The sequence below is a fragment of the Ilyonectria robusta genome (assembly GCF_021365365.1).
Source record: "Ilyonectria robusta strain PMI_751 chromosome Unknown BGZ61scaffold_26, whole genome shotgun sequence".
NCBI lineage: Eukaryota > Fungi > Ascomycota > Sordariomycetes > Hypocreales > Nectriaceae > Ilyonectria > Ilyonectria robusta.
Genome location: NW_025764460.1, coordinates 414,057 through 431,429, shown reverse-complemented (window position 1 = coordinate 431,429; position 17,373 = coordinate 414,057). Strand labels below are relative to the sequence as shown.

At 48.2% G+C, this 17,373-nt stretch overlaps 7 protein-coding genes and 2 non-coding genes across 9 annotated transcripts; 2 read left to right on the top strand and 7 right to left on the bottom strand.

Annotated features, from left to right (window-relative positions):
• Positions 1-1,925: 1,925 nt before the first annotated feature.
• BGZ61DRAFT_483756 (uncharacterized protein) lies at positions 1,926-2,536 on the bottom strand (the record flags this gene model as incomplete). The annotated part of the gene is made up of 2 exons (XM_046249525.1): positions 1,926-2,020; positions 2,080-2,536. The coding sequence occupies 2 exons, from the start codon at positions 2,534-2,536 to the stop codon at positions 1,926-1,928; spliced, it is 552 nt and encodes a 183-aa protein (XP_046098188.1).
• A 940-nt stretch (positions 2,537-3,476) lies between these two features.
• Positions 3,477-5,227, top strand: BGZ61DRAFT_400302 (major facilitator superfamily transporter). Its single transcript, XM_046243033.1, has 5 exons — positions 3,477-3,596; positions 3,647-3,887; positions 3,949-4,011; positions 4,067-4,516; positions 4,586-5,227. Exons 2-5 carry the CDS (start codon positions 3,668-3,670, stop codon positions 5,182-5,184), a joined length of 1,332 nt encoding a protein of 443 aa, XP_046098187.1. The 5' UTR covers positions 3,477-3,596; positions 3,647-3,667; the 3' UTR covers positions 5,185-5,227.
• Positions 5,228-6,271: 1,044 nt separating this feature from the next.
• BGZ61DRAFT_364963 (uncharacterized protein) lies at positions 6,272-7,621 on the top strand (the record flags this gene model as incomplete). The annotated part of the gene is made up of 4 exons (XM_046241564.1): positions 6,272-6,400; positions 6,456-6,787; positions 6,856-7,130; positions 7,341-7,621. The coding sequence occupies 4 exons, from the start codon at positions 6,272-6,274 to the stop codon at positions 7,619-7,621; spliced, it is 1,017 nt and encodes a 338-aa protein (XP_046098186.1).
• Positions 7,622-8,288: 667 nt separating this feature from the next.
• BGZ61DRAFT_t189 lies at positions 8,289-8,373 on the bottom strand. Its single transcript has one exon. It is a non-coding gene; the product is annotated as a tRNA-Ala (tRNA).
• A 534-nt stretch (positions 8,374-8,907) lies between these two features.
• On the bottom strand, positions 8,908-9,913 carry BGZ61DRAFT_461198 (NYN domain-containing protein). The gene has a single exon (XM_046247108.1). It carries the CDS (start codon positions 9,799-9,801, stop codon positions 9,043-9,045), a length of 759 nt encoding a protein of 252 aa, XP_046098185.1. The 5' UTR covers positions 9,802-9,913; the 3' UTR covers positions 8,908-9,042.
• A 734-nt stretch (positions 9,914-10,647) lies between these two features.
• On the bottom strand, positions 10,648-10,738 carry BGZ61DRAFT_t188. The gene has a single exon. It is a non-coding gene; the product is annotated as a tRNA-Ala (tRNA).
• A 422-nt stretch (positions 10,739-11,160) lies between these two features.
• Positions 11,161-12,524, bottom strand: BGZ61DRAFT_430086 (uncharacterized protein). Its single transcript, XM_046243799.1, has 4 exons — positions 12,324-12,524; positions 12,036-12,262; positions 11,643-11,989; positions 11,161-11,591 (listed from the first exon to the last, which is right to left on the bottom strand). Exons 1-4 carry the CDS (start codon positions 12,426-12,428, stop codon positions 11,338-11,340), a joined length of 933 nt encoding a protein of 310 aa, XP_046098184.1. The 5' UTR covers positions 12,429-12,524; the 3' UTR covers positions 11,161-11,337.
• Positions 12,525-12,892: 368 nt separating this feature from the next.
• On the bottom strand, positions 12,893-13,853 carry BGZ61DRAFT_538009 (uncharacterized protein; the record flags this gene model as incomplete). Its single annotated transcript, XM_046254599.1, has 3 exons — positions 12,893-13,578; positions 13,628-13,732; positions 13,781-13,853. 3 exons carry the CDS (start codon positions 13,851-13,853, stop codon positions 12,893-12,895), a joined length of 864 nt encoding a protein of 287 aa, XP_046098183.1.
• A 1,472-nt stretch (positions 13,854-15,325) lies between these two features.
• BGZ61DRAFT_558346 (uncharacterized protein) lies at positions 15,326-16,479 on the bottom strand (the record flags this gene model as incomplete). The annotated part of the gene is made up of 2 exons (XM_046255719.1): positions 15,921-16,479; positions 15,326-15,825 (listed from the first exon to the last, which is right to left on the bottom strand). Exons 1-2 carry the CDS (start codon positions 16,324-16,326, stop codon positions 15,326-15,328), a joined length of 906 nt encoding a protein of 301 aa, XP_046098182.1. The 5' UTR covers positions 16,327-16,479.
• Between the last annotated feature and the right edge of the window lie 894 nt (positions 16,480-17,373).

The following is a 17,373-nucleotide window of genomic DNA, read 5'->3' as shown; positions in this document are numbered from 1 at the left end:
CTAGTAGAGGTGATTTAGATACTGTAAGTAGATATTTGGTTTTTTTAGCTCTACTCAATATCATCAGATAGATCAAAGCCATACAGTAATCTCAAACAGTAGGAATAAACAATAAGTGCTACACCCAGCACCAAAGAAACAGTAGCTGAACAACAAGGACTGTAATTAGATATAAAAAAAAATTTAAATTTTTTTTTAATAAAAATAAAAATTTAATATTAAATATTATAATAAAAAAGAAGATATCTTAGTGGAGGTGCTATATGACTCGTCCAGTTCTGCCTCCAAGATCGTGAAGGATACTCCGTTGATTGTGAATAACATCGACATGGCTGGTGGCAGTTCCTATCCTCAAAGCCTGACGAAATATATTTGACACGGGTCCACGTCACACATTATGCCTTCAGAACCGGCAAGGTCAACAGCTTTCTGAAGAACGCAACGAATGTATTCACTACTGCAGGCAATACAGGAGTTATGAACAGAATGTTTTAAGAAATACACCCAGCTTGAAGTTATATTGCAGAGTGTGAGTAGTGCATCACTTGTATAGAGTGTATTTGAAGGTAATATGAACACTGCCTCCGGACTATATCTTAAATTACCTGCACTGCTGTACAATCTCTTACACTTCCCATATAACCCAGTGAGTCAGGGACTGTGATATCTAGAGTCATAACGGCTGATGACGCGATGGAGAGCATAGAGAGTGGACTCCTAGGTGGAGATAACCAATAAAACGAGCCTGACCTTCTGCTAACGGAGAATCGAGACACCGTCAGCAACGAGGCGCGGCGGGTAGCATCTTCGCTCAGCGCCATCCTCAAGATGAGCTGGAAAGATATACTGCGGACCGGACTCCGCAACCTCCAAATGGCTTTCAACCTACGTCGCGACTTCGATACGGATGGACCCCCCGCCGCCAGCCTGCGTCTCTAGGCTCGTCGTGGTCGGAGGAAGCGGACAGAGCGAAGGAACGCGATGTGTGAGATGCAGGACATCAGGGAGTAATGCGCGTACTTGTGAAAATGATATAAATGCGCCCGTAAAAGAGTATAGCAATTGGTTTTAGGCGTGGTGGTTGTTTGTCAGGTGCCGGACGCGATGGCGACCTACGGAGTGCAAACGCCGGTTTCGGGATAGCCAGCCCTAACATACCAAGGTGGCCAAGGAATAACTGCGACCACGCTGGGAGCAACTTGTCTTGGACTGCTGGGTTGACTCCTTTGGAAACATAAATAATTGCCGACCCCCGCAGAGCAATGGCCAGAGATCAATACAGTCAGTACCCTTGTACTATTATCTGGCTGCTACCTTCTAGCGTATCTGCCTTCTTTACTCCCTATTGTGATGGTGCTGATTGACGCACTGGAGTTTAATGACAGCAGGGCTAGCCTGAAAAGCTAGCTAGTACTTAAAGGAACGGCCTCTTCCTGTAGTTGAAAGGGCATGCTTTTTCCCTTCTTCCGTTTGACTTTTGCGACGGAATTATTTTATGTTGTGCTGTTAGGCTGTCGCAACAGCTCTTGTCCCTTTCCTATCGCTCATTTTTGCCTTTTTATACCCAAAAGCACTTGATCAAGTGTTTCCTGCTTCTATTCTACCAAATTTTCAGCTGGTCTTAGCCAAAGGTCCTCCTTTCAACCCGAGCTATAGGGTATCCTAGATTTTTACTGTCACCGGCCCTGTCTGCACTCAGTGTATCTCCCACGAACAAACTATTGTGTATTCAGTCCATAACATTGTTTTATTTTATCATCTATTGGTGAACGTCTAGCCAGTCTGTGTAGAAAGTCTATCTGGCCAGCTCGCCGTAATCTAAGATTCATCGTGGCTTGCCGCTACAGTATGGATAGGAAGAGGCATCCCTAAAGCCAACACGCCAATTGCTCTGTCTATAATTAGTCTAATGAAAACATGCAAGATCACCCCATCTTAGAAACTCCATCTCCTGCCAATGCCCTACGTCTCCGTTTCCGCCACACAATGATAAATGCCATACCAAGAATGGATACCGCCGCTACATGTGAAATTAGGCACAACTCCAGGGAGCAATGGAAATACCGGTGGGTGACTTACCAAGACCTCCAAGTCCACCTAGCAGAGCAACCCCCGTGTTGGAAGTGAACGTGATCCCTTGGACTGGCTGAGGCACTGAAGACTGCCCCTCCGACTCGTTGGTGTTGTCCGGTTGTGCTGTAATTTGTTGAGGCCCATTCACCGTGACAGTCTGGGGATTTGGAACGACAGTGATAAAGACCGTAGCCGTAGGTGCTTCAACTTTTGTAGTTATCAAACGGGTCGCTGTTTCCACTATCGTCTTCGCAGGCGTTCCCGGTGGGCTCTGTATCGGAGTGGCTGGTGGACTCTGTGTTGGAGTGGATGCTGAACTCTGTGTCGGAGTAGGAGTGGATATTATCGGTGTTGATGTTGTAGGACGCGAGGTAGGCGTATCTTGTCCTCTCTCGACGTTGCCAATGCTAAGATCAAGCATGCGTGGAGGCTCTTTCCGCCTCGTTGTCGAAAGACCTCCCATTGTAATAGTCAATTGATCTTTGTCCGATCAAGCTTCTGTTCTTTTTGGAGTAAAGAAAAATACGTGAATCTCCCGTCGACAGAATTTCCCATCCAAGTCACCTAAGCGCTGAATGACACGGTTTGGTCTCGGCGACCGATAAAGCCGGAGGGCAGGGGTTGTTTCATAGTATCGCCTCAAACGGCTGGTGTGGCCACCCGAAGCTAAACACTAAAAATAACCATATGGATCATCACGACCTGTTTCGGCACTAGGCCTGTGCATGTTTATCATGTCTTGGCGGAAGCCGAGTTCCGGATTTACGAGATGTTGCAACAGGTCTGATTGCGCGGCAGCAACCGTGTAAGATATCCGCCCAACATCACCACTTGGTTGGGTATGCCCGACTCGAACACGGCTCCGCCTCAAGACGCTGCCTGTTTCATGGCCTCGGATAGCCATTTGGCCTGCACCCGCTCGGCTTCGCCGAATAATTCCGAGGTGGAGATGTGGAAGAGGAATCCATCGCTCATATCCCAGGTCTACAACTACGACGAGATTTGCTTGATGAACATTCTCAAGCATCTCATCAACTTCCAACATGACGCCCCCCATTTCATCTCCCCGACTATTGCAAGAGATACGACGGAGTATCTACGCCACAGCAGCAGGTGGCATCCAGGTCTTTTCTCAAGATCCTGACTTTGCCCCTGATAGGTACCGCGATGATGAGCAGCAATCTCCCACACGCTTGTCCCAGCGCGATCGGCTTCGCCTTAGCTACCGTTATTCGCGTGACACGCCTCTACCGTCATCCGTTTTCCAGGATGACATTCGGAGGGGCGATAGGTTAGAGTCCGAAAATCCCTTCGACGATTCTCGTTCTACAGAATCGCGGCAGGATACCCAGAATCCATTTGATGATTCAAACACTGCGGAAGTAGTGGCCGAACCAGAGCCACCATACCACATTTTCTCGCAGAAGCAAAAGTGGTTCGTCATCGCCATTATTGGTGTCGCTGGACTATTTTCTGGACTGTCGTCCAACATCTTCTTCCCATCCTTGGATGCCATTGCAAAGGTAAAGACACCACTTATTCCCGAATTGGCATATCCTCCTAACCATATTAGGATCTCAATGTCAGCTTGAATATGGTCTCCTTGACCATCACATCCTACCTCATCATTCAAGGCATCTCTCCCTTGTTCTGGGGCTCAATTTCCGATGCGCTGGGCCGCCGTCCTATATACATCGCATCCTTTGCCGTCTATATTGTCGCCAACATCGCCCTCAGTTTCTCCCCGAACTTTGCGGTCCTCCTCATCTTCCGAGGACTTCAGGCAGCAGGCAGTGCCTCTACAGTGAGCATCGGTGAGTAGAAGCCATTTAAACATTACCACTCTGTAATGAACAGGACAACTAACTACGACAGGTAACGGAGTCATTCAAGACATTACCCCACCAGCAGAGAGAGGAGCCTTCATCAGCTTCTACAGTTCTAGTACGTGAATCCCGTATCCGAGTCCTGTTTTACCCTTCATCCTAACCAGAAGTAGTCCGCAACTTTAGTATCGCAATCGGCCCCGTCCTCGGTGGTATTCTAAGCAACTTTTTCGGTTTTCGCTCCATCTTCATCTTCCTCCTCATTCTTTCATCGATTACCACACTTGTAATCATCGTTTTCCTCCCTGAAACCATGCGAACCATCGCTGGAAATGGAACACTACGTCTTCAAGGAGTCTACAAACCTTTGATTCAGAGATTCAGAAAGGAACCCGAGTATATGCAGGACCCGGAAGAGAGGACCCCAAAGAAAATAACCCTCAGCACATTTACCGAGCCACTGAAACTGCTCATTCAGAAGGACATACTCATCAACTTGATCTTCGGTGGAGTTGTCTATACCATCTGGAGCATGGTAACATCCAGCACGACCGGACTATTCAAAGAAAAGTTCAACCTCAGCGAGCTTCAAGTCGGCCTAGCATTTTTACCTAATGGTAAGTCAACAAACCATCCTTCCAAACTGTCCCCAGCTTTGTGATTCCATTTGTCTAATACCAATGCAGGCTTCGGCACGATTGTAGGCTCCTCGATCGCCGGCAAGTACTTGACAAAAGACTACCTTGCTACCGAATCGGCCTACAAAACAACCCATAACATCACCTCCCCACTCTCTTCAAAGTCCCTACCTGTCGATTTCCCCATTGAACACGCTCGCCTCCGTCGCCTGCCTCTCTTCACGTCAGTGTTCATTCTCTCGACATCAACCTACGGCCTCTCCCTCAGCACGCCCCTCACCAGCCTCCCAGGCTGGATTGCCGTCCCCCTTACCCTGCAATTTTTTATTGCAGCAACGAGCAACGGCATCTTCTCCCTCAACCAGACTCTAGTCTCTGATCTCTGTCCTGGGAAAGGCGCCAGCGCTTCGGCAATGAATAATCTTGTACGATGCAGTCTCGGCGCCGTCGGCGTAGCGTTTATAGAGCCAATGCTTGCGGCGGTTGGTCCCGGAGCGACCTTTTTGGGCTTGGGCATGATAATTGTTGCGGTTGGACCGTTGGCAGTCGTCCATTGGTTCTGGGGCGCTCAGTGGAGGGTGGAGAGAACGACGGCTAAAATAGAGGCCGAGAAAGAGAAAAGCGAGTCTGGTGCATTGAAGGTATAGACATTTGTTTGTGATATAGAACGTGTTTATTAGAGTTTTAGAGGAAATCTTTGTGCTTAGAGGTTTTTTTACTGCGTATTGCATCATCACGATGGCAAGGCGCTTTCGCGGCTAGATGTAGCCAACTCCGCTGTTCATCGCCTATTTTCAGTTCCTCTAAAAGTATTAAAAAGACTATGACTGGTAAACCAATCTACAGACCAACTAGTTGGTTATCGCAAGAACTCTGCATTCATCTTGGAAGACATTCAAGACGTCGCATACTCGTGAATAGCTACATCTTTTGGCATTGCGAGTACCAAGGCGAGCGCACGCTCAGGCCTTCATGCTGAATAATTTAGCTGATGCTGTCGCTTGGCAATCCCTGTTGTTTGGCGTGTCTAGAGTACCCCGTTGTTTCAACTTGGCACGTTTCCGAGCTCGTATCTCCGAGGCCGAGATGGCCATACATGACTTAACTCGATAAACCCTGCTAGGAGTGTACACCTCCACCATTGAACCACCAGAGTTACGGCCACGGAAAGGGAGGTGCCGGCTGCGACCCTGCCAATTGACGCCGTCACCAAACTGACTAAAGCAGTTTCGGACTTCACTGGTAGTGGCTTACGGAAATTGTCAATGCCGATGCCCGAAAGGATGCGACAAGTTACATGGCCAGCGATAGTCTCGGCTTTAGAAGGTCGGCGTTCGCTTGTAGAGGGTTAATTGTTGGCCCCTGTGGACATGAAGCATCGGAGAAACAGGTGGCTTGGCATCCCGGTGTTCTGGAACGATGTTGTGATGAAACACCCCGCCTTCTCCCTTTCTCCAGAGGGATTTGGTCTATTTCCATACTCCGTTATGTTACAGCCCTCCATATTGGCTGCATAGGTACGAGATTCTGCGTTGGAAACTAGATGGCCCTGTTACACTGAAGGGGCCTAAGGTATCAGCTACTGCATCCTCTTCGACTGCAAATCTGCACATATAATAACCGGCACCGCTGAGGCAGGATGTAGGCTTAAATTATAACTCTAAGCTGTTAGCGACTTACCCCAAAAAATCTCTTCTTTATCATTTTTCAAGGCCCCTCGGCGCATTTCCTGCCATGTATTTGCAACTTCTTCGTCGCCATTTCGCGGCGTATGCTGTTCTCTGCCTTATTGGAATAAGAGTCACCACCGCTCAAGAGGAGGACTTGGCGCAATTTGGCGACACCATTCAGGTTCTCGGCAAGGTAAGGCGATAAACTCCGTCATCGGCTCTGCTGTCAGTACTAACAATAGAATGAGATGGCAAGAACTGACCAGGACTTTGTCGATGGCCTGGCTCTGGATCTTTTCTCGCCAAGCAACCGTACGTTGGTTGTGACGAACAACACGTCGCCGCTGCCGGGTAATTTTGTCACTGGTAGCTCGGGTGAAGGCTTTATCAACCTCTCCAACTACAGCTGGATTATCAAATTCAACGAAACAGCCAACGACCTTATCGCAAAAGTCGAGCTGCCATACGACCCAGTCTCTTTGGCAGAGCAGGGCATTGCCGTAGGGAATACCTATGTCGGCACGCTATCCGCGGACAAGAAGTCGTGGGTTGTATCTGAATCGCAGAGAAACGTACATGTGTAATGCACACCCAGAGATGCCAGGCATTGACCTCCCCCCTGGCAACACATACTAATGAGATCAATAGCACCGAGAACAAAACCCGCATTATCAAGATGACCTCCCTCGAAGGCGAGTTTATGCTTCTAGGCCGCAAGACTGAAGATATCACAAATATCTTTGTGCAATATGGTCAAGGGGCAACTCGGACGGTCAATGTTACTGGCGGCAATGCAACCCAAGAAGCTGAGTTCGTCGACGGGCTACGTTTCAGTATCAAATCAGCAAAGCCATTTACTTTGAACGCGGATATCCCGTTTGGCGTGGATGATGCAGCAATGCCGAGTGGTGCTGTACCTTTAAGTGCGAAACCCCGAACCAACTCTTCTCTGGATATCTTCGGTGTCAGAACTAACTTCTTGAATCTGTAGATTCGTTTGCATGGAGCATCAATACAACAGCTCCTAGCGGGAACAACGTAGCTGTGGACATGCGAGTTCCGTGTAAGTCATCATCGGCATAACCGTCATACCAAATTTTCTAATCCTTTGCTTGTACTAATCCTTCAACTAGTCAATAGAGACATATTAGCAACAAAGGTTGCCGGGATGTCGTATGAGCGTCTCGTGGTCGCACGAAGAAAACCACAAGCGAACCAGACCGTAGCGTTTGAAGTCATGAAAGAGCAAGAAGTTCTCGAGACAGAGGACCGAATAAAGGTTACCGGCCTATCCAACATAGACGGAGAGTACATCCTTTTGGCTATGCGCGAGAAAAACCCTGAAGAAGGAGACGAATATGGTGGCGGCGAGAACAGATCAGAAGGTAGCACCCCTTTGTATTATAGTTTATGAGCTCCTCATCGCAGCCAGCTAATTCGTCGACAGAGACCAGTACGTTACCGGTCCAAAGCCCAGGGTCTGTTTTACCAGAGCAAACAATGACAACTGGAAACGCCGGGGGGCAGATCCTGGCAACGACAACACGTGGAAATTTATCATCTGCAGCAACATCAGCTGTAATCCAAGATGCAACAACTCCTAGGAGTTCAGCTGGAATGTTAGCAGCGCCGATTTTGAAGGCTATTGGGTTAGTATGTATAGGCGTGTTAGTGCAGTAGCAGTCTTAGCTTTATCTGTTTTATCCGGAGAAAATATTGCATCAACATACATGTATAACAAGGGTTACACCCAAACGAACGTTACAATTAACTGGACCTAAATTTGACTCTTGCACAACTATGATATGTGACGACCGTGTGTGATGCCATACATACCACTGGTGAGAAAAGCAGGTGCCGGGTACTAGCAGGCAGCTTGGTTAATAGGCTACAAACCACTCATAAACCTTATAAAGGCTTTGATATGTAAAAGTAGAGCTTGCGTTAATTCCAGAACGTTTAAGGCCCCTGTACTTTAAAAAAGGCCAGTGTAATTTACCCTTTTTAGGGCATATTAAAAAGATGAGGCAAACCACAAAAAGTGGAATCTTTAGTGTCAAATGGAATCAAACCACTGAAATTGGACGAACAGGGAATCGAACCCTGGACCACTCCCAGATGTAAGAATCATGCTAAGGGAGTATTATACCACTAAACCATTCGCCCGATTGATGGCAGGAGTGAGGGCCGGTTTCTGTACAAGCATCCCGCATCACCGTGAACGCACAGGCACGAACATTGGGAATGGGTGAAAGAGGACTCTTTGCGATGACGCTCGCTCGGTCACCAATATTACCACTGGAGTAGTCTATCCCAGATTTCGGACTCTGCGGAGCCCTCGCCGAGACTTTAAAGACCTCGAAACATCACCTAGAGAGTGTCCATCTACTGTGTCTCGGGTGCCTCAGTTACAGAACCCAGTGTGTTATTAATGGCAACATCGACAATCTAGATTGTGTTATTAACTAGGCATGGATATTTGGCAGCATTGGGGAGAAAATGCTTGAATTGTGGATAAAGTCGTGTGTGTTTTGGCCTTGTGCCGGCAACTTGCTCACCTTGAGGGAACAGACAGAAGTTAGATTAGCTGTTTCTCAATTCACGCTGCAGGGTTATATGGATGATGTATGGATTTAATTCGACTTGTTTATGTCATACGGGCTTCGAGTACGCGTCTTTGGATAATGTGTATGTCATTATCTAGCTAAAGGAAGTAGTATGTTCACGCTGGTGAGTATGACTGAAAACACGAACGTGCATGTCCTTGTACAATTTGGATTTCCTGAAATACCGTTCTCCATCCTTCTTGTCAATCTGATGCCAACCTTATCCTGCTCACGCTGGTGGTATGCGCGTATACACGACCATAGGTTTACCCGGTCCAGGACTGCGTTGCTCAATTTCAAACAGGTGCAACTTGCTAACCAAATGACCGAGCTTGTCGAAGCCGTAGGTCCGAGGATCGAATTCTGGATACTGTTTGGTCATAAGACCGCCGACTTTGGCAAGGTTGGCCCATCCCGTCTCATCCGAGGACGCCTCGATAGCCTTTTTCAAGCGCTCTTTAACGACGCTGTCCATCTGAATCTTGGTAGATGGAGTGCGTTGGTGTAACTGGGGCGAAGTAAGGACATCTGCTCTGTCTTGCCTTTCGGGGAGAATATTCTCAATGTAGATGAACTTGTCGCAAGCTTTGACGAAAGGCTTGGGCGTTTTGCCTTCACCGAAGCCATAAACGACGAGGCCCGACTCGCGGATGCGGGCGGCCAGACGTGTGAAGTCGCTGTCGCTGGATACGATGCAGAAGCCGTCGAAACGGTTTGTATAGAGGAGGTCCATTGCGTCGATGATCATGGCAGAGTCGGTGGCATTCTTGCCCTGGGTGTAGGGGAACTGCTGAACAGGCTGGATCGAATGTGTAAGGAGTTGTTCCTTCCAACCTGTCAAATTGGTGCCAGTCCAATCTCCATAAGCTCGTTTCACAAATGCCGTGCCGTATTTGGCGATCTCCTCAAGCAAGTGCGAGGCCGATTTTGGGGTGGCGTTGTCAGCGTCAATGAGAACAGCAAGCCTGGCCGTTGTCTCTGAAGACATTGTGAGTTATTGTTTTAGTCGATGGTTCAATAACTGAGATAAAATCGCTCTTCATACGACTAACAAATAAGGGGAAGCGTACGGACGGAAATCAAAAATAATCAAATCAGGCTCCAAGCTGCGAGGTGCAAGATGGAGGGGAATTCTGCCTGAGCTTGATAAAGCGTCAGATGGTTGATTCGGGGTAAAGTTTACACCTGAAATACAAGGCTACAACGCTCACTGCCGGTCTTTACTTGTTACCCAAAACAACCGCTTCGCCACCTTATTAGGAAACAATAAATAGCCTTCTCATTCATGAGCTCAAGATCTCACATTGAACAACTAAACTATCTTAACCACGACAAGGCAAGAAGATAAATTGATTATGAATGGGTCTGCGATGGCTTTTCACACTAATTGGCTCAACCCGCCGACCTAACTGTATTCATAGCATCCTTATCTCGGCCTAAGTACGTGGTGTAACGTAGCTCCTCGTCAAAAGAGCCAATGCATTCTCTAGCTTTGCAGAGTGTTTCTTGAGAAAAATCCTAAACAGTTAAAGTCAGAGTGTTAAATTGAAGCTTAAGGCAAAGGCCAGTGTGTAACAACGTTATTATCCAGCTACTATCTCTTCTGGTGCTGAATGTAGCACTAGCTGTCTGCCACTATTATTTGAAATTACTGCGCAGCTTAAATCTATCTCATAATATTGCATAAACGTACAAAAAACAAACAGGAGTGATACAAGAACGCTCGTACATAAATACACCCATAGTATATTCGTCTTTGGTCTAACGAACATTACTGTGCAATCCGCCAAAAAATAAGATCTCTTGGTACAAGATGGATTTAAACCACCGATATTGGACGAACAGGGAATCGAACCCTGGACCACTCCCAGACGTCTTCAGAAGAATCATGCTAAGGGAGTATTATACCACTAAACCATTCGCCCGATTGAATGACGTTCGGCTGAAAAAATAAGGCATAAAAATATTGTCGAGTAGGTTCGCTAGTGGGAGGCGAGTCTAGTCAGACAGTGGAGAATCTTAATTTGGAATATTGTTTTTCTGAGAACGGAGCTCGAGAAAACTCCAGTTCCAATTGGACAATGAAGTTTCTATCCCATGCGTGACGGTTAGGTAATCGAGCTTGCAAAAGGCGTGGTATGGAACTGCCGCTAGGTAGCCCCTCCACACATCAATACGCGAAGGCGGAGGTGCTGAATATAGGAGATCTCGGTCACCCCAAATAGCCTCACCAGCATCGTTTGGTTCTCGGAATGTCTTTCACAAAATTGGGAGCCGGTCTATGGCGGGTCAAGGGTCTTCTCGTGTCATTTACCGGCCGGTTCTTTGAATGTTATGTTCTTTGGCACTGACTTGTATTGATACTTGTTTACCTCTATCTATCATCCTCCTAGTCACCACGGCGTGATTTCGTTGATTCTGATTTAGTGGCGCTGACCAAAGACAAGTTCTATATACCTGGAAACCTGTCTTAATTCTTTCACAACACTGCCGTTAGCTTCTTGAAGCTGAATACCAGCACTCTCTATTGACTCTTCCAGGTTTCCTCAAGCATTTCAGCAACAGTGAGCATTTTGATGTCCGGAAAACGCTTGTTCAATGCCTTCTCAATCGGAAGGTCGAAGGCACCCATGACCATCATCCTCCCCAGAGCGGCGAACAGGAATTGCACATGTTCCTTGGGGAAGAACGGATACACGGCCTTGTGATTCGGCAACTCGGTAATCTGGAATTGGCTGAGCTTTTCCTGGCTGTCATACTGCACTTCAAATTTGGAACCTATTTCTCGTGTGAGACGTAATCTGGGAGCAACGTGTGGAGTGAACAAACCGCGGGCCTCTTCAGCAAGGCGAAGAAAGTTGTTCCATGTGAGCTTATCACCAACAATGTAGGTAGTTTCCTCCCATGTGTCGAGCTCCAGCAGGCGGGAAACTACCCTTGCCACATCGAATGTGTACGAAAATGAAATGACTTCATTCCCTGTACCAGGAATAGCGGCCACCTTGTTGGCGATATCAATCGCTGGCAACATGTACTCCATGTGCGACTTGATGTGAGGCATGCCCCAGTAGTCGAGAAAGTAGCCATTCACGATCTCAGTCCATTCCAGACCAGACTGGCGCAAACTATCCGGGCCTTGTTGCCGCAGCTTAGCCCAAGGCGCAATATTATCGGCCCTTCACCATGTCAGCATAGACAAGAAGGAGGGAGCAAGTCACATACTCTGGATTGTACGGTGTACCCCAGTTGCTCGCGATGAAGCGCTTCGTCGTTGAAGATTTTTCAGCGGCTTGGATCACCGCAGCCTGCACATCAGCAATGGCCTGATCGTGAACTCCGACACAAGAGATGACAGTGTGGATCTTGTGTTGTTCAAGAACCGCCTTCAAAGACTGTACATCGGCGTAGTCCACTGCAACCAGTGGCACACCAGTGTCAGCAGTGGATGCCTGCAATGGGCCAGAGATTTATTAGCCGACAGTTTTAGTACTATGCATCACCTGGACGTACCTTGCGGCTGAGGATAATGACCGAATGTTTTGGGTCATCGTTGAGGACTTCTACGATGGTTTTGCCGACATGGCCTGTACCTCCCAGGACTGCAACGTTAACCATGATGATGAATAAAAGTGAAAGAAAGGAATGATGCTCAATGATGTCCTTTTACAGTAGAAAGCATCAATCTTGGAGAGTATTTGTATTCATCCTTGGACAGGGCCACCGTATTCTCCGCGAAGCGGACTGTACGGGACCCGAAATAGTTACATTTGAAACCATTTAACTTTTGATACTAAGTCGAATGTGGAGAGAAAATACTACCACTTAACCACATCTGGACTAGGCTTTTACGGTGCCGGCATTCTTGAGATCTCCGAAGTGCGATATACGAAAGACAGATTGTCATACGATGTAATTGAGGCTTGCGCGTTCAATTTAACATACAGAGAAGACTGGGGAAACTACACACAAGCCCAACAAGCCCGCTATCGGCATTTTGAGAAACCCCGACCTTCTCACCAAGGCCAACCTTGTCCAATTAGACGGTAAAGGAATAATGTCTTCCCTCCCAATAACGGCGGTCAACCCGTGACCACGTTGGGCTTGTCGACTTTTGCTTGGACCAATAAACTGCCCTTCGAAGTACCGGAAGCTGGAGGCGGTCTGGGTTTCGTGTCGAATGCATCATCGCCACGGTCTTTGGTAGTCGTAAAAATCCTACCATCACGTAGGAAAGCGGCGACCACAACTAGCACGACGAAAACTCCGTTTGCGATAATGCCGCACTTTAGAAACGTGCCAAGAACATCTCCGCTTGTCGCAGAAATAGGTCCGGTTCCGAGGTTAATGGTCAATGAATCCGGAGTCGTCAACAGCGACTGTATTCGTAATGTGGTAGACACTGCAGCACCAGCTGCCACGAGGCCAAACCCCAGTGATAGTGCCGACACCGCCATCAATACGCCGGAGATTGCGTATCTGTTCCGGGGGTTGAAAAATACCGGAAACACCAGAAACAAGCCTCCCGAGAAGAGTGATGCCAGCGCCGCAACAAAGTCAAAGCCTTGAAACATCTCTCTGCGAAGGATTCGAGCAGTATCAAGCAGAGTAGAGAGTGTCTTGTTGTACTCATGGCTTGGAAGGTTTTCCAAGTGCATGTTCTGGATAAAGCTGGATGCAAACTGTAGAGGGTCCTTGTCGTTGGGGAGCCCAAACGAGTCTAGGCAGGATTGCAACGAGACATTGGATGGATGTGAGACGCAGAGTCCTAAGACGTTAGCTGTGTGGCAGGGAATCGCGTTCCCAGAAGCACTCACGAAAAAGGCCAAGATCAACCTGCACATGCTCGGTGGAGTTGATTGAAAGTTGAACAATGTACGACTTCTCAATCCCAGACACGGGAAAATACCAGATGGTCGTTGCTGTCAAGAAATTAAACCAGGTACGACGGCAAATCAGAAGGGACTCACCATAGATGGCTAGTGCAAGGGTCCAACCGAAATAGGCAAATGTGCCAGCAATTCTCGATTGAGCAACAGACATGAAAGGCAATTAATTTGAAGTACTATCGGGATGAATCAGGCAGTGATCTTAAACTGAGTGGCTTAATTTTATTCATATTTTTCCAGCAGGGGTCTGCGCATACTTATGGCTGGAACATCCCGCCAAGACTTGCGGCAGACTCTGACCTCCATGCTTACAATATGTGTATGTTTATAAAAAGTACGGGGGCGATTTGCAGATTTGGGTGCTTGTAAACAGTGGATAACCTACGCGCTGGGGTGAGACCTTTATGTGCCAGCAAACATCGGTTCAACCAAGTATCGCAGCGCGGCATGTCGCAAATGCAGCCGAGCGATAAGCGACTGTAAAGATTGGATATTTTGAGGGAGGTGGCTATCGTGAGGCTTGGTCTGCATATGCATCCGGCATTTGTGGTGTTTGGAGACTTTCATAATTGGTGGCCTCGAGCAAGAAATAGGAATGTGCACAAAATTGGTTCCGTTTTACCGCCGTGGCGACCAATAAATTGCAGTGAGGATGAAAAAGTGGAATGGTTGACACACGCCGCTACGGGTATTTATATCTGCATGGCGGTCAACAGCCGGCTGACCAGTAGAGTCACCTGAAGTGAGGAAGACGCGTGGTGTGCTGGCTATCAGCTGGTTCAGAAGATGGAGCTGCGGCAGGCAAATCCGCTGTAGGTGTATGAAGTGAGACACTTGTCAGCAGGAACCCAGCTCCTTGGATTGAAGCTAGATCAGTCAGTCAAATTGATGTTGGAAATGGGCTTTTGGAGTCTCTTGCCTCAAGTTCAAACCACTGTGGTGTTAGTCTTGTTTGGGTGAGAATATATCTCCGAACCCACGATGAGTGTTTGATAGTGGCGGAAGCAGGCCGATCGCGGTACCACTGAGTCGGGATGACCGATGACGCAAATATTACAACCTTGGCGAACTGTTGGTGGACCTGGTATTTGTGTGTTAGGCGCCAGCCTGAAACTCCCTGCATGAAGGCTGACAATCATTGGGTGGATTGGATGTCTGTGTATAATGTTATCAAGATCATTTGGCTAGGATTCTTCCATTATGTAAAAGAACTCCAATAGGCTAATCATGCGGCACTGCATGTTCTGGGGCTGGATCGGAAGCGTGGGGACATGCATTTTGAAACGTGATACTATGACTAGTCATCTGTTCTCCTCGAGATGACATGTACGGAGTACTGGTGCTAAATTTATCAAGCCTGAAATGTGCTGCGACAGCCTGGTTCAAGCTGTCCATGAAGCGCCTGGCGCAAGTACTCTCAATTGGCTTACCAAACTAGACTCAGGCTCTATCAGTTCTTTTACCTGTCACAGCGATCCACGTACGGTTGGTCAAGATCAAATGGGTTTGTGGTTACATTAATTATTAAAGCCACAAAATACACTCCACGCTCAACATCACATGGCATGCAATCAAACGCTCCGCTGCATACATGAAAACACGTCTACCAACACTCGTTCTGTTTCCTCAATTCCACTTATCGGTCGTCGTAGCCGGCTGACTTTTCTGGTTCCTCTTCATGATAGCGACACCGACAACAGCTACAATAAGGGATAGAATTCCAATAACAATACCCAGGATCTCCCCAACCTTGAGCCCACTACCGTCTCCACCTCCAGCTCCTGAGGTAGTCTCGTGCACTGTTGCCGCTGATGAAGTTGTCGTGGTAGATGTAGACTGACTCTGCGTGGATCTCAGTGTTGTATTGGCGTCACCGTGGCCTGCTGCACGACCCGTCGCTTGTCCTGTCGACGCCGCGGTCGAGGCTTGCGCCGACATCTCCGCCGATGCTTCCGTTGAGGTTTCCGAAGCTGATGTAGAGGATTCGAGGACTTCGGACGATGACGCACGGCTCTCCGTGACTTGATGTGCTAAAGTTCGCGTCTCAGCCTCTGAAGCCGGAATATCCAAATCGTAGGCGTTGCCAAGGTCATCAGGCAAGCCAATAGAGCGACGCCAAATGCAAGCTGCAAAGGTCCTGAATCACTAGGCGCCGCTGAGACGACCTCGTTCTGAACCATAGTAACAGTGGCGGTCGCGAAAGCGGTGACAGTGAACGCACCTGTCGTCTCTAGAATGGTAGGCTCTAGGATTGACGTGTAACCCTTTTCAGAACAATAACCTTTCAGAACACTGACGGCTGTCGAGGCGTCGTCCAAGTTACTGCAGGCCGAGACGACACCATCTTCTAAAACAGGAATTATGCTCCCAAGAGTAGATGCCCGGCAGGCACAGGCATTGGTCGTGCACCCAAACAGCCGGAAAACGTTCCCTGGACAGGTGCTGAGCCAGCACTGCACGCAAGCTCGGAGGTCATTCCAATCGGAATATTTGGTAATGTCGATCAGGTTCGCATCGATCGCCTGGGCGTTGGTGGTTAGGATGAGGCTGGCCAAGAGCACGAAAAGCCCGACTGGCGACAGGATTCGAGGCAGGGAGCCGTCTGCACATTTCCAAAAATGCCGCATTGTATGAGGGTTACCTCTAAGAGATTGAGCAGAAGGATGAAAAGTGCGGTACTTGAAAAATGCCCATCAAGAGACGAGTAAACTCCCAGGAGGCGGGTGTGGGTCAGCAAGATACGGATGCTTAAGGAATATGGATGAAGGCGCAAAAAAAAGGGAGTCGCTGCGGAAGTCCTCATTTATCATCCCTTTTCAGCTTTTGGGATAAACGAAGGCTGGAGCCCGACGTGGCTGGTCTAGAGCAGGCACCAGCCAGTTGCGAACTTGGTGGTGTTTTAAGGCGTTTTCCACCTTGCGTTGAGGCGTTTATACTCGCTGGGTATTCGTCCAAGTCAAGCCTCGGGCCAATTTTGTGATAGTGAAAGCCTCAGCTGAAGTTCATGCCGGGGCTTCGGGGCTGGATAGTGTCCTGATTTCGCCTAGGGCCATAAAGCAGGGATGTTTTAGTAGAATAAGTGTCTAAGAATTGGAGCGTGACCTTAAGATAGGATAGTCAATCGTATCTCTGGGAAGAGGCATTGCGGCTGGACCGGGTGGTGGCGGTGAGTGGGAGCCCATTGATAGAAGCCCATTGAATGTCCGCCCCGTTCACGCACCCTGCAGACGTTTTATGCGCAAAGATTGTGGGAATTGGTCCTGACTGGTGGGTGGAGAAGGAGATTGAATTATACGTACGAAGTAATATGTGGGAGATCTCCAGCTTTTGTATTTGCCAAGCCGCCTCTCCCAGCCCACCTCCCCATCCCCACCATCCATGCCGCTTTACGAAGACACTGCTCACGCGACTCAGAGTATACCCAGGCAAGTCGCCAAAAGGAATATGGGCTGAGTGAGGTAGCGAGTGACTTCTCGGACGCTTCGTATGCCCTGAGTTATACCGTGAGTAGACCTGTCGAATGCCCTATTCAATCTCGACGTGTGCAGGCCCTTGATTGTGCCATGAGCTATGCTCGGCCTTGTAAAGTATCATCAGATTATCTCCTTGACAGCAACGCCAAATTTGGCGTATTCTGCTTATCCGCGCGCAGTAGGTTCAATTTGCCGACCGAA

Excerpts from the sequence above, each read along its gene's own strand:
- BGZ61DRAFT_400302 (XM_046243033.1), top strand. The coding sequence starts at position 3,668 with ATGGTCTCCTTGACCATCACATCCTACCTCATCATTCAAGGCATCTCT. Across the intron at positions 4,012-4,066 it reads AGCCTTCATCAGCTTCTACA|AAGTAGTCCGCAACTTTAGT; the intron begins GTTCTAGTACGT and ends CATCCTAACCAG. Across the intron at positions 4,517-4,585 it reads CCTAGCATTTTTACCTAATG|GCTTCGGCACGATTGTAGGC; the intron begins GTAAGTCAACAA and ends ATACCAATGCAG.
- BGZ61DRAFT_461198 (XM_046247108.1), bottom strand. The coding sequence starts at position 9,801 with ATGTCTTCAGAGACAACGGCCAGGCTTGCTGTTCTCATTGACGCTGAC.
- BGZ61DRAFT_430086 (XM_046243799.1), bottom strand. The coding sequence starts at position 12,428 with ATGGTTAACGTTGCAGTCCTGGGAGGTACAGGCCATGTCGGCAAAACC. Across the intron at positions 11,990-12,035 it reads GGTACACCGTACAATCCAGA|GGCCGATAATATTGCGCCTT; the intron begins GTATGTGACTTG and ends GACATGGTGAAG. Across the intron at positions 11,592-11,642 it reads CCTTGCTGAAGAGGCCCGCG|GTTCCAAATTTGAAGTGCAG; the intron begins GTTTGTTCACTC and ends CACGAGAAATAG.